This window comes from Trichoderma camerunense, assembly GCF_050948025.1.
Source record: "Trichoderma camerunense strain CBS 138272 chromosome Unknown V8C40scaffold_15, whole genome shotgun sequence".
Taxonomy (NCBI): Eukaryota; Fungi; Ascomycota; class Sordariomycetes; order Hypocreales; family Hypocreaceae; genus Trichoderma; species Trichoderma camerunense.
Genome location: NW_028145355.1, coordinates 296,419 through 310,047, shown reverse-complemented (window position 1 = coordinate 310,047; position 13,629 = coordinate 296,419). Strand labels below are relative to the sequence as shown.

The window sequence follows — 13,629 nt, the reverse complement described above, 5'->3', positions numbered from 1 at the left end:
TTGATGCGACAACCTCCATTGCGGATGTTGTATGTACGGGTAAACGCTTATATTCGGTTTCATACCTACTCGACGCACCTTATTCTCCGAGAATGCATCTACAGAAAGGGGCTACAGCCATTGAAGTCATCCTGACTCGCAGGAATCAGCCCGCGGGCTGCATGATAGAATACTCTTGATATCACATCGCTTCCCAATTGATTACACGTGTGTTGTTGTGAGCAAGCAGTGATCTGCAAACGTTGTGGGCCGAGTATGGAACCACGGATCCGGTAAGCTGAAAAGAATTGTGCTGCCTATCTCAAACTTTAGACTCAACGGCATTCTCCACCACCATGAGCTCGGATTTCCCTTTCAGAGCGGAACCAATGCTCCGAGTTATAGTTATTTGATAATATGACCATTTATCTGTATTTCTCTGCGGCTGCTTACGATTACATGTACCTAGCATTACCGCTCTTGGCAAAGACCAAACACGAATGATGCAGATCATGACGTCGCATATGCATAAGTGAAAATGGTGAGAGCAATTGGCATGAAGGATATTTGAAGTCGACAATTGCCATTGCAGCATCCGATATGCATATTGCGAGCTTCTACGAATCGCTGTGAGATTTGGCGTTTAAGGAAAGCATCAATGTCCACAAGACTAATCTCTCCTTGTCTCAATCCTCTAGGTCGCTGCAGAGTGCCAATTGCAGGGCTTAGAAGATGGCCAGCAGCTACTAGCAGAGCAAGTCTTACAGCACACAAACCATCAATAGTGTCTCGTCGTAACGAGCGCTGCTATGCTACAGCCAGCGAGAGCGGTACCAACGTTACTGGACTACCAAAGGAGGCCTCAGTCGGTACCAAGAGGTTTTCTGACTTTGATCTTGCCGGCAATGCATTTGTCGTTACAGGAGGTGCTCGAGGCTTAGGCTTGGCCTTAGCAGAAGCACTTGTTGAAGCAGGCGGTAAAGGTATCTATACACACTTCTTCTCGTGTATGAGTGCTGTAATATGTCTGACTGTTACACAGTTTACTGCCTTGATCGACTACCAGAGCCCGATCAAGAATGGCATAGAGCTCAGCAGCGCGTCGTTCCTGAATGGGGCGGCACGTTGGAGTATAAACAACTGGACGTGAACAACACGGCTGAACTCAACAGACTCATGGAAGAGATTGCTTCTGAGAATGGAGGGATACAAGGTGTCATTGCTGCTGCCGGTATACAGCAGCTTACCCCTGCCATAGACTACACGGCAGAAGACGTAAACAAAATGATACAAACCAACTATACAGCGGCATTTATGACGGCTCAGGCAGCAGCCAGAATGATGCTCAAGTATAAAAGCCGCGGGAGCATCTGCTTGGTGGCCAGCATGTCTGGTTCCGTGGCAAACAAGGGCCTTTTTTCATCGGCATATAACTCCTCAAAGGCAGCGCTGATACAGTTGGCACGAAATCTTGCCATGGAATGGAGCTCCGTCAAAGCGAACGGCGAGGGCGGTATCCGCGTCAACTGCTTGAGCCCGGGACACATCGTTACGCCAATGGTTCTTAAGAATTTTGAAGAGGTGCCGGGCTTGAGAGAGACATGGAGTCAATAAAACATGATGGGACGGCTGGCGGAAACGAGCGAGTTTAAGGGTGCTGGATTGTTCCTCATGAGCAATGCCAGCACGTTTATGACTGGAAGCAATCTTGTTATCGACGGTGGGCATACAGCCTGGTGAAGAGCAAGATGGAAATACCCGTGGCGTCGGAGTCGTTAGAGTAGAGGAGTTCGAATTCATAGAGAATGATCTAGAATTATTTCATGTGAGCTATATATTTATAGGATGTGATACGGTAATATAATTAAACGTCAAGGTAAAGCTCCCATCTAGCGAGCATCAAATGCTACAATGTTTGCGTCAGATGCGCCCCATCACGGGTTCGTCGTGACGATAAGGATAAGGTAAGATTTGATACCAACTTCCCGCAATCTATCTTACGTTTCTCTGTCTTACCAAATCATCTTGTGCGACAGCTACGTTGCCACATCGTCAGATTGGTGCCTGTTAAAAGTGAAGCCACAGCCAACTGCATTCTGGTGGCGGCGGGATCTGAAACAGAGTGACCCAACGCCAGAGAGATTCGTCTTACCGCCACCGCTCGGACGCCAGATCGTGCGTTCATAATCCCGTCATCAAACAGTAGCAAGCAAAAAATTTTCTCGTCGCGAATTCTTTTCATCAATGCTTCTTACATCTCCTTACTATCTCGATTGTATTCCTGTCTCTATCTTCCTAGGGGCTTGGCGGGCTACCCTGTAACACAAAAACATGACTAGGGTTGACGTCAACGACCTTTTCTTCGGTGGAAGTGCTCCGGTAATCATCACAGCCAATAGTCACGAAAACTATTCCTTCATCCTCCAAGATCGTCACTAGTTAAAATGATTTGGGCCAATTAGCCATTGACATTGAATTGCGTTGTCACAATATTCGGGTCGTCCCTGGTTGAAGCTCGAGACTAACCTTCCTCATATAATGAAGCTTTTATTCCACCCAGTCGATCCCCACTCTTGTGAGCAAGTAACAACAGGGCAGTTACCTTCCAGATGACTTCAAGACAACAGATCTACATTCTCAAACTTTAAATATTCTCAAGGATACTTGATGTTCTTCTACGTTTGCATGAGTTCCTTTACATCTTTTACATCTACATTACACTCTTGGTATCGAGCTTTGTGTGCTACTCACATATAAAAATGTCTGGCACGCCCTTCTCGACACAGCGTCTTTCGCATAGACCAGCTGTCCAGCAACGGACCGAATCATTCCTTCCACCACATGAATCTGAAGCCATCACCAGCATCCCGGTTACCCCAGGAATCTCCCAGGGCACATACGGCGACCCCAACGATGGGATCCCAACGCCAATGGGAATCCCAACACCAAGGGTGATCCAATCTCAACCTGGCAGACAAGAGTATTTCCCTCGACGACCAGCCAACAAGGCGCTTGCTCAGTCGTCTGCTGTGCCCCCATTTGGTGATGGGATTCTCACTGGGTCGCGGCAGGGTGAAGTTTCTTTAAGCGGGACTGTCCTCTCCGCCACGTTTACTCTACCTCAGCTACTGCGATATCGCAAAGGGGGGAAATGGGCAAGTATCCCATGCTCCGACAAGCCAATGGAAGACGCAACTAACATCAAGCAGGAATTAGAGCACAAGCACCATTGTTCTACCCATCTAGACTCGCTCGCATATCTCTCTTCGAAAGAGAGTCCGTGGGATCACACAGTTATCGCATGGACTGGGGAAATATACCCTGTGTCAGATAATGCATCTTCTTCGCACGAGCAACTCCAAGAATCCATCCCGGCGTCAACGACTACCTCGCTTGGCGGACACTCACAGGGCAACGACGACATCGTTTCTGGAGAGACGTACATTTCCGGCAACAGCAAAGCAGCCCTTGAAGAGAAACTATATAATGACCATATCCGGACCTTGCCAGTTTGGCTTGCCGACGACCGCGACATTAAGGATGGTGGGATTAAACTGAAACAGCAATCAAGATGGAGGCGCTATGCCGAACATGATCTCTGTGCTTTGTTCCACTACAAGCAACGTCCTCCAACTGATGGCCGTCAGGCGGACATTCGGTGGGACGACTACGACCGAATGAATAAGGCGTTTGCAGAGAGAATCTGCCAAGTATACAAGCCAGGCGACATAGTCGTGGTTCACGACCACTACTTGATGCTTCTGCCAGAGCTCCTTCGGCGGCGTCATCCAGACATGCACATCGTCTTCTTCCTCGAGTCGCCTTTTCCATCTAGCGAGCTCATTCGATGTTTGCACCGGCGAGAGCAGATATTGAACGGGATTCTTGGATCCGACCTGATGTGTTTTCAAGCTTTTCACTTTTTGCAGCACTTTGCCAACTCTTGCACCAGAATCCTCGGCTACAATGCCAACAAAGGATGGGTTGAAAGCACCAGAGGACGGGTTCATCTAACTGTGCTCCCATCAGGAATCAATATTTCCAAGATAACAACTCTAGGTTTCTCACCGGCAGTCGACAAAATGCATGAGGAACTGCGCAAGCTACACAAGGGGAAAAAGGTCATAATTGGCTGCGACCCAATGAGCCGCTTCGGAGGAGTACACAAGAAGCTCCAGGCTTTCGAATGCTTCCTCGAACGATATCCAAGCTGGCAGCACCACGTCGTCCTGGTGCAAATCACAAGCCCAGCCACGATGGAAGACGATGACGGCGACAATATTTCCTATGCGCGCCAGGTCAATGACTTGGCCTCCTCGATCAACCAGACCTACGGCTCTCTCGACTTCACTCCCGTTCAGATACACACTCAAAGGCTATCACAGGACGAGTATTTTGCCGTTTTACGACTGGGAGACATCGCCGTCAACACCTGCGTGCGGGAAGGCATGAGCACGAGCAGTCTAGAATATGTCGCGTGCCAGCGAGAGAGCCACGGTCCACTCATCATTTCAGAGTTCAGCGGGACAGCCAGTAGCTTGGAGGAGGCAATCCGGATCAATCCTTGGGACGTTGGTCAAGTGGCTGACGAGATTAACAATGCTCTGACGATGTCGCAGGAACAACGGAATCGTGTGCACAGGGCTCTATATCAGCGCGTTGTGGAGGGAAACGTTCAGCTTTGCGTTAGCACCATGCTGCGACGACTGATCAAAGTGCTCAAACTTGACGAGAGTCATGGTCATAGATAGAGACGGCAGCCTTTCCTGCAATGGTAGCCACAAGAAGATAGAACGAGCGTAAAATTCAAGCAATAGAATTTCAGTGTATACACTCCAGCAGGTCAGTTACACAGAAATCAAACCGTGAACAGAACAAAACTTCCACAATATCGTGTGAAAATACGAACACTGCAACCAGTATAACCGAAACATTTGACAAAGTTACTCAGTGGAAGGATTTGGAGACACCTTCTTGTTGGGAAACTTGCGGAATAGGTCAGCAACGTGATCGAGTGGCGCAGCAAGCAGTCCCATGGCAGTCTCAAACGGTGGATGTTCGCCGGCGCTCGGGTGGCTGCGAGTCGGTACAAAGGCCTTTGTCCAACCAAAAGACGTAGCCATTGATGCCGATTCTCCTTCGACAGTCTGAAGCTTCTCTTCTAGAGTAGGCAAGTCCCGCTCCTCCTCCTCCTTGATGTGTTCCGAGAGAGGCCCCCAGAGCTTCTGCAGCTGATTGACATAGTCTGGATCGGAAGCCTTCAGGTTCTGGAAGGCTTTGAGTAACTCCTTGACCTGCATTGGGCGCCATCAGTAGCTCATCTTCACCACAGACATATGTGTTCGGATTAAACTTACCACAGCGTGCTCCTTTCGATCTTCCTCTGCCATGGCTTTGCCTTTCTCTCCCAAGTATTTCTCGAACGCAGGATAGACCACTAGCTCTTCACCAACAGAATGGCGAGCTAGCTCCCAAGTGAATTGGTTTCCATAACGGTCTTGATGGTCGTGGTTTCCCGGGTTGTTCACCACTTCATTGTAGTACTCTTCGAGCTCACGGTGATCTTTGATGATTGCCTCGGAGATGGTAGACATTCTGACAGCCTGTTGAATGCTTCGACTGGCAAGTAAAGGGAAGAAATATTTACTACACTGGCGCAACTGGAGAGAAGCGGTGCGCACACTAAACATTCTTGGTTGAAGTCTGGTATGTTTCGAGATGCAAGCAGATTGAGCGGATACAAGGCTGAGCCTGTTCAACGCCAGGTGTTATATAGCCAACGTCTTATGAGTTTTGAGAAAATACATGATGCCTTGTTGATTCGATGCGACGAATGAGGAGAGCTTGATTTCAAAATGCTGATGAGGCCGTGACGTTATCCCATCGTAAACTTGACACTTTGTAAGACGGGCGACACACGGCCTCATAACTATGACGAGGTTAATTGCTGCATTAATCTTATATGATCAAATACTCCCCGAGTGCCAAAAGCTACTCTGGCGTGGTTTCATTCGACATTGCATTTACATACCTTTCGGATGCTTCTCTCCGTGAGATCGCGATGGACCGGTAAACACTGTCCCCATCCCTCCACATTATAAGCCCAAGGTGGCGATAATGTGAGGATGAGCGGTTGCGATGTTGGCGGGGCATCGGAACGGGATCTGGCACGCCCCTAAATAAGAGCAAATCTCCCGCCTCAGTTCTCTTCATTTCACCAGAAGTGTGGCTAGCCATCGAAGCTCAAGCCCAATTCTCCCTGAACGTGTAGCCGTGTCGCTTACGGCGATCTCGGCTGGTTTGCGGTCGTAATCGAGAACACTTCCCCATCGAATATAGAAAACTCCTACTCAGAAAAAGTCAATAATCTATGACAACTAGTCAGATGAAAGACAATGCCCAAACCTTGCTTCTACCGCACTTAAGGGAAAGAGAGTCATAGAGTGTACGGAGCGCAGAATGTCAAGGCGGCCGAGTCTCCAGTAATAAAAGTGCTCTGCCTAATAATAACAACACCTTTTGCCTCGAGCAAAAGAATGCTGGTGGGAAGTTTGCCAGAACCGAGCAACAATGCTCAATGCCTCTTCTGTCAAATTTCGAAATGAATGTTCAAGTTCTCTGCTTTGAGTCGCACAAGACAATTGCATTCGATATTGAAAGGCACTGGATGAGCATGTTGAAGTAAATAAAGCAGTATTTGAGTGAAGCTATCTACCTACCCTAGCAATCAACTTGTCTGCATTCGAAGGAGAGGTAGATGGTGACTTGAGGCCTCAATAGATCTTCCAATCATGAAGTGTATGGTGTCGCAACCTCTTGATAGTTGGTTGGACATGAGCTGGACTCAACTCCCATGCTGGTGCGCTGTCACCTTCTCTAGAGCTGCAGCTGCATCCTTTTCTCTCCCTGCATACCCAGCCATAATCTTGGAGGCCCGGGGGGAGCTCTTGGCTTCTTCTGCGTGTTGTGAGCTCCCCCCGCCTATGTACTCTGCAAGCAAGCGTGAACCTTGGCCCAGCCCCTCGAGAGTCCTCCGGCCAGGTGGGATGGGTCTGTCTTCCCCCCCTCTTCCCCCCCCCTCTTCAGCCTCCTCTTCCTCCCTCTATCAATGGCTGGAAGAGCCCAGAAGCTCTGCTGGGTCCGGTGCGCCCTCGACGTCCCTGAAAATCCGCGGAAAGGAATTTCTCATGCCAGGTTGTACTCGTGTGATGGGGCATGTTGCTGACAAGGAATGGTACGTAAAAGGCGGTTTGAACACCAGAAAGAATAAAGTCAAGATATGTATAATGATACAAATGAAGAATAATGAGGGATAAAATGAAGTCCTTGGGTTCATTGGCCCCTCCGAAAGGAGAGCTGCGATAAATAGTGGACGCAGTTTCGGAGAAGTCGACTTTTTTCATTGGAGTACACGATGGGTCGTCTTGCTCTGCAGACACCAAAGGTATCGTATCAGGCAAGTTGTTTCTCTCTGAAGTCGGGCTCGAGAATGGCGCCAAAGACTCTTCGAAGTCCCAAATGTCTTCATTGGGCAATTGTCCAAGGTCAGCTGGTGAGCTCTGCCTTGTATTGTTCGTAGTAGAGCCAGCATCTGACCAAGCAAAAGGCTTGGCCAGTTGAAGGGCACGTAGGACTTTACCGTGCACAAGGGGCATGGTAAAAGTCGAGAAGGTCGGCGAGTGAACTTCGTCTAGTGTTGTTTGTGGTTGAACCACCATCCGACCAAGCAAAAGATTTGATCAAATGATTATTTATCTTGCTCTGCAGATAACAAAGGCATTGTATCTGGCAAGTTGTTCTTCTCTGAAGTTGGGCTTGAGAACGGCGCCAAAGATTCTTCGAAGTCCCACACGTCGTCATTGGCCACTTGAAGGCCGCGTAGGACTTTACCGTGCACAAGGGGCATGGTAAAGGTCGAGCAAAGATTCTTCGAATCCCACAGTCGTCATTGGATAATTCACCGAGGTCAGCCGGTGAACTTTGTCTAGTGTTGTTCGTGGCAACTACGGGCTGAATATTCTCAGGAAGGATAGCATCATTGACAACAACCGGACTGCCTTTTTCCGACACACTGAATTGTCTTGACAGACGTCTTCTCTTTGCTCCGTGTTGTTCGGCAAAAATTGCCCCAGGATAGATCCCGGATGCGTAGGACTTTACCGTGCACGCCCAAGGGACACGATAAAGGTCGAGGAGGTCGAGAAGGTCGGCTGACGAACTCCCTCTTGTGATGTTCATAGTAGAGCCATGCTGCTGACACGGAACGGTACGTCAGAGTCGAGATGAGGACTAGGAAGAATCAAGACCGCGTAGGACTTGTGCACGATAGCGGTCGAGAATGTCAACTGGCGAACATCATCAGGTATTATTCGTGGTAGAACCACCATGCGACCACGAAAAAGACTCAGCGAGCAGTTGACCTTTGCCAACAAGGATAGTTCCCGATTCCTGGTCACCAAGGAGGGATTCATTGAGCCTGCATCCCGGGCTGGCCGTGCCGCTGCCTCTCTCCCCCTCCCTGGTGCGCTCCAAGGGCCCAAGATCATCTGCATTGATCTATGGACGAGTTAGTCTCGCTCGATCTGCTCGGAATATCTGATCCACATACCGAAAAAAAAATGATGGTACTCCGAGCCGTCCACCTCAGGTAGTGAGGCCATGCTAGAATGCACTTCACCAAGTCGGCTACTGGGACGGTCCATGCTGCCAAGTCCCTCTTCGCACCCTTCCGCGCTTCTTCAATGGATCTCTCCTGATTCAGTTCGGGGGCCTGAATGAGATCCGACCAGACTAGGTGCGCGCACAGGAGGTCCTTGTCAGTGAGCAAGTCATTTGGGAATTTCGGGGCGACCTTTCTCAGCTCTTTGAGGATCTCCGGCGATGTGTCAAGGGCTTTCAGGCAGGGTATCCGAAGACGGAAGCTGCAGATCTCGTCTGTCTTCTCAAGATCAAACTGTCACACGCCTCATCTCCCCATCGTGGCCACAGTGGCCCCGGTTCTTGGTCGGGGAAGGCCCTCTCGTCCATGTGGGTTGCTACACATCTGGTTTGGGTGTCTGTCCTGGCCCATTGAGCTGTGTTGAGGCTTTGCGCGTAGTCTAGGTGCCATGGTTGAAGATGTCACGAAAGACCAACGACCAAAGGGAAGGGGTTGGCCGCCAGAATTGGGCTCGTGGGCATTCCGATCTTCCACAAAGTTCTTCTGTATGCGCTTTAGTGGTTGATAATGTTGATAGGGGAAGTCGGCAAAACAAACCTGTGCCTTCAGGATCAGGATTGGCTTCAGGTGCTGCGAATGCTTCGACAGCTCCTGGTGGTGAAAGCAATTCAACAACGAATCCCTCGGGTAGCCGTCAATGTCGCTGAAGGAGTTGACAGAGCCTTCTGTGTGACTACGAGGCTAGTCATGGGCTGCTTAGGGGAGTGAAGTATTGCCACGTGAAGATTCTCTCTGCGGGAGTGAAAGCTTGTGATCTTCTTGGCTATCATGGGTTTGGCCAAGATGTTGTGTCGCCGCGGCAGCTGCCGAGTAGCAATATCCTTGCGCGAAGCCTTGCATTACTTCTTTCTCTCTCGAACATACTCGCAGCCAAGGCAAATGCTGACAACGATTAGTACATTTCTGTGAAGGCTGCTTTGCATGGGGAAAGGCAAGATGCCATACCTTTGAAATGGGCACAAGGGCGTGTATCATCTGATCAGCCCAGATGTCATGGCACAGGATCTACAGCCAAATGGCCGTCAAATGATCTGTCGAAGCGGATCTGTTGGTTGGCAATAGACCGAATGTGATAATGGCAGTTGGTGCTATTGGCTTCGGCAGTTGCCAATCAGGAGCACAGCAAAATGCTGCCAGGAATGTGGATTACAGAACGCAGCGAGCCATCGGCTGTTGGAACACACATTATGTCTGCGACCATTCCGACTAAAGAGCCTGAGTGCCAAGCACAAAACCGTTATTCTGCTTCAGGACAACAGGGTGGATGGGCGTGGTCCTCTGATGAAGAAGATAGATGCCAGTCCTAAGATCCGAAGTGCTCGTCTTGTAGGTTAGCATATAAGCTTCTGTCACTTATACCACTGCTTCCACTTACTGCTTGCTACCTCCGCTGCTATATCTAGAGCCGCCATCGATCCCATACGTAGAACGAGTGATGGTCAAGAGAATCAAGTAGAGGACAGAAGTCTTGAACGCCGAGTAAAGAAGAAGATGAAACCTCAGAAGAGACATATTGTAGAAGGAATCATCTCCCACGAGTTTGTCGAGTGGTGCAGAAGGTGCGTAGATGGAATGAGACTCTGTAGCAAAGAGACTCCACTGCGAATGGCATCAACCGAGTTGTTGGTTTGGATAACCACGATGTCTAGAATGAAGAGATGTTAGTTCATGTAGCAAACAGAGTTGACAGTGACACACCTGAAAAGTGAAGTTGTGAAAAGAGCAAAGCAGCGGCAGAGTCTGAGCTCTGAGCCACAAGAAGAAACAGACTACTAGAGTGGAGGACACGCAATATGGGCCGTAGGAACAGATGAGCAGCAAACCCAAAGAGGGTGAGAAGAACAAAGATGACGCGGCTGTGTTGACATGGCTGATGTTACAAATCCTGTAGAGCAGGCGGTGTGGAGGTAGGAAGAGGGCGAGATTGTCTAAATGACAACTCAACGCTCATGGAAAACACGGCGTTGTTGTGCTGTGTAAGAGGAGAAGAAGAGAATGCTGAGGAAGAAAAGAAAGCAAGAGGAAGATGAGACGAAAGAGGGGAAAAGAAAAGAGAGAACAGGATTCGTAGCGAGATCAGGTGCTTATGTCTGTGCACCCTCTTTCCCTCGCCTTCTAATCCTCCAGGCCACGCAATCATTATGACCAAAACAGAAGCACCAGCTGGGCTTGCTATCACAACGAGGCGGTCAGAGTGCCTCTCTTGCTCTTTATACGGTATCTATCCATTCAACAACGTCATTTCCGTTCTCACCTGCCTGCCCATTGCCCCTGATTGAGAGCAGGAGTGAATAGTCACAAGCGAGGCTGGACCGCTCGAGATCGATCGATCGATACTACAGGGAAACTGGGCCATCGGTGTGTTTCCAAAAGCGTACAAAGATCTGCGGACACTTTGTTGGGAGAGAAACTGCCAATGCAGGTATGGTTATTGGGATTCAAAAGCCGAGTCTCAAATCTAATATGGGTAACTACCAGTGTCATGCAAACACCTGCCCAGACCAGTCGATTCTACTCTACTTCTCGTCGTACCCATATAATCCTGCCTCGATTCCCTTGATCTGTAAAGCCAAAAGCCTCGAGTAGTAGCGGCAGAGAGCGAGATTTCCTCCATGTACCCAGAAGCCGGGATGTCCGCTCTGCTGCCAGATGCTGCGAAGCTCTCCTCCAGCGCCAATTCCCCATACATCGTTTACCTTGTCTGCAACAGCATCTCCAAGCATCACTCGAGTCTTGTCACGCATGTTGCCGTATCCTGTAGCCAGAATGATCTCGTCTGCTTCTAGTTCATTGCCATCTGCAAAACGCAAGCCATGTGGTAGTATCTCGGAAACCTCCTGTCCAGACTTCATCTTGATCTTGCCATCGATAATGAGCTGAGAGGCACCAACATCAATGTAGTATCCTCCTCCCCATTGAAAGTACTTGTAGAAAAGACCTGCACCGTCTGGTCCAGTGTCTACCTTGAATCCAACGCGCAGGAGCCCTTCGAGTATGTCACGATCATTCTCTGCCTGCCTCCTAGCAGTGGATATCTGATAAGTCTTGAGAAGAGCCATCGAGGCACTATGGATCAACAGGTCTACATCTTCCACTGGTGGTCCATTTTCCGAGTAGGCGGACAAAACGATGCCAGTGATGGATACAGATTTAGTGACAAAGGTGCTTGAGCGCTGAACCATTGTCACGTCGTAGCCCTTTTCGACGAAATCCTGGGCAATGTCATGGGCTGAATTGCATGATCCGACGACTACTGCCTTCTTGCCTTTGCTGTTCTCTCGAGCACCTGGAAACTCCGATGAATGGCAGATACGATCACCCTTGAAAGCATCCATCCCCTTGAACTGCGGCACGTACTTGAAGCCCGAATGGCCCGTTGCTTGAATGACGTGGCGTGGACGTAAGTTGTGAGTCTCTACCGAGCCGTCTTCCAGACGCCGGAGCAATTGGACATCCCAGCTACCTTTTGTAGCATCCCAACTGGCTCCTCCAATGGACGTATTGTTCCACACGTTAAGCTCCAGCAGTGTGACATAGGCTTCGAAAAACTCTGCCAGCTTGTCTTTGGGTGTAAAGATGGGCCAATGGGGTGGGAATGGAAGATACGGCATGTGATCATACCAGACGGGATCATGGAGAACCAGTTGATGGTAGCGCTTTCTCCAGCTGTCTCCAACGCGGGCGCTTTCGTCAATAATCAGGGCTTCGACTCCCATCATTTTCAGTCTGGCCGCTATCGTAAGTCCAGATTGTCCAGCACCTAGGTAGAGAATGTAAGTAAATGCTTTACTAGTCGTCAAGGTTGATTCGGGGTTGGGAGAAGAATAAAACAATGGGACAGAGCGGGGAGATTCCTCACCTATGATGACAACAGCTGGATTGGCATTCTTGTGCAACTTCTCTTGCTCTCTTCGTTGGGCCCAATTCTGCCGACCTTGCTTCATGCCGTGCTCGACTCCATGGGGCCGTCTTTCGTTGATCTGCTCCTTGTAATCTTTGAGCTCTTGAAGAGCTGTGTAGATTGAATAGAACTTCCAGGTTCCATTGTCATTAATAATTCTGCCCACACCTTTTCCTGATCCAATGACTGTATCAAAGTTGAAGAAAAAGGTTATCCCAATAACTTCGCCCTCGCCATCCAGAGGTCCAATCCTGGGTGCTCGTAGCGCAGAGCTTGTGTCTAGAGTAACGTTCTTTAAACGAAACCCATCTCTAGATTTGGAGCTTGTCTCCAGCAAGCTGAGAATCTCCTGCGGGCCCTGTGCTGTGCGAAACTCCCACGTCAGTGCCAGGTGGTCTCGCCAGAAGCCTTGATCAACAAAGAGCTTCGAGACGGATGCGTAGTTTGCTTTTGCGACCGATTCGTTCAATTCCGTTACCAAATCAGCGGTAGTCTTGTTCGCATCTAGGTCTGGAGATGGAGCCAACGCGGACTTGGGGAACACGGCTGGGGAAATGTTGATAGATCCGGGAGCAGAGCGTTCCCAGGTGGGAAGCTGTCCATGGAGTTGAGCAGAGCCCATGGCGAAGTTGCCGAGACTAGATGGTGAATAAAGAAAAGGTCAGTTCAATTGAAAACTGATGAAGCGAAAGAAAAGTGGTAACTTGATTCTGAGTACCCAACATGTACATGGCGATCCCATGAGGGGAAGTGTTTACTTATAGTGCCGAGGTCGGGAGTTTGCTCTTCTCCGCATCGGGGTCTCACGTTATGACGCCAGCCACAGTCAAGTGATGGCTGCACGGTGAAACATTGTTATCTAAGACAAATCAATCTCGGATCTACCCCCAAATTCTGCCACGTAATTGAGACAAGCAGGATTAGGCTATTAGTTGTACCGCAGACGACTAACTGGATTGGTTCTCCTTGAGTTGGGGGGGTTTGTTTGTTCTCGTAATTGATTGATTTCAAAGTCGTAGAGTTGCATTGG

The 13,629-nt window shown here is 49.3% G+C and overlaps 6 protein-coding genes across 6 annotated transcripts; 2 read left to right on the top strand and 4 right to left on the bottom strand.

Annotated features, from left to right (window-relative positions):
- The first annotated feature begins 325 nt into the window (after window positions 1–325).
- V8C40DRAFT_251769 (uncharacterized protein) lies at window positions 326–1,808 on the top strand. Its single transcript, XM_083217246.1, has 2 exons — window positions 326–962; window positions 1,022–1,808. The coding sequence occupies exons 1-2, from the start codon at window positions 638–640 to the stop codon at window positions 1,591–1,593; spliced, it is 897 nt and encodes a 298-aa protein (XP_083070453.1). The 5' UTR covers window positions 326–637; the 3' UTR covers window positions 1,594–1,808.
- A 204-nt stretch (window positions 1,809–2,012) lies between these two features.
- Window positions 2,013–4,845, top strand: V8C40DRAFT_251766 (trehalose-6-phosphate synthase; the record flags this gene model as incomplete). Its single annotated transcript, XM_083217245.1, has 2 exons — window positions 2,013–3,134; window positions 3,189–4,845. Coding segments are annotated over exons 1-2 (1,934 nt in total), but the record flags the coding sequence as incomplete, so codon positions are not given.
- V8C40DRAFT_281160 (uncharacterized protein) lies at window positions 4,846–5,912 on the bottom strand. Its single transcript, XM_083221540.1, has 2 exons — window positions 5,337–5,912; window positions 4,846–5,273 (listed from the first exon to the last, which is right to left on the bottom strand). The coding sequence occupies exons 1-2, from the start codon at window positions 5,667–5,669 to the stop codon at window positions 4,923–4,925; spliced, it is 684 nt and encodes a 227-aa protein (XP_083070451.1). The 5' UTR covers window positions 5,670–5,912; the 3' UTR covers window positions 4,846–4,922.
- A 2,425-nt stretch (window positions 5,913–8,337) lies between these two features.
- On the bottom strand, window positions 8,338–9,006 carry V8C40DRAFT_268310 (uncharacterized protein; the record flags this gene model as incomplete). Its single annotated transcript, XM_083219947.1, has 3 exons — window positions 8,338–8,535; window positions 8,588–8,871; window positions 8,934–9,006. The coding sequence occupies 3 exons, from the start codon at window positions 9,004–9,006 to the stop codon at window positions 8,338–8,340; spliced, it is 555 nt and encodes a 184-aa protein (XP_083070450.1).
- An 898-nt stretch (window positions 9,007–9,904) lies between these two features.
- Window positions 9,905–10,210, bottom strand: V8C40DRAFT_268309 (uncharacterized protein; the record flags this gene model as incomplete). Its single annotated transcript, XM_083219946.1, has 2 exons — window positions 9,905–10,001; window positions 10,074–10,210. The coding sequence occupies 2 exons, from the start codon at window positions 10,208–10,210 to the stop codon at window positions 9,905–9,907; spliced, it is 234 nt and encodes a 77-aa protein (XP_083070449.1).
- Window positions 10,211–11,104: 894 nt separating this feature from the next.
- Window positions 11,105–13,316, bottom strand: V8C40DRAFT_251763 (flavin-containing monooxygenase). Its single transcript, XM_083217244.1, has 2 exons — window positions 12,558–13,316; window positions 11,105–12,458 (listed from the first exon to the last, which is right to left on the bottom strand). Exons 1-2 carry the CDS (start codon window positions 13,219–13,221, stop codon window positions 11,215–11,217), a joined length of 1,908 nt encoding a protein of 635 aa, XP_083070448.1. The 5' UTR covers window positions 13,222–13,316; the 3' UTR covers window positions 11,105–11,214.
- Window positions 13,317–13,629: the final 313 nt, after the last annotated feature.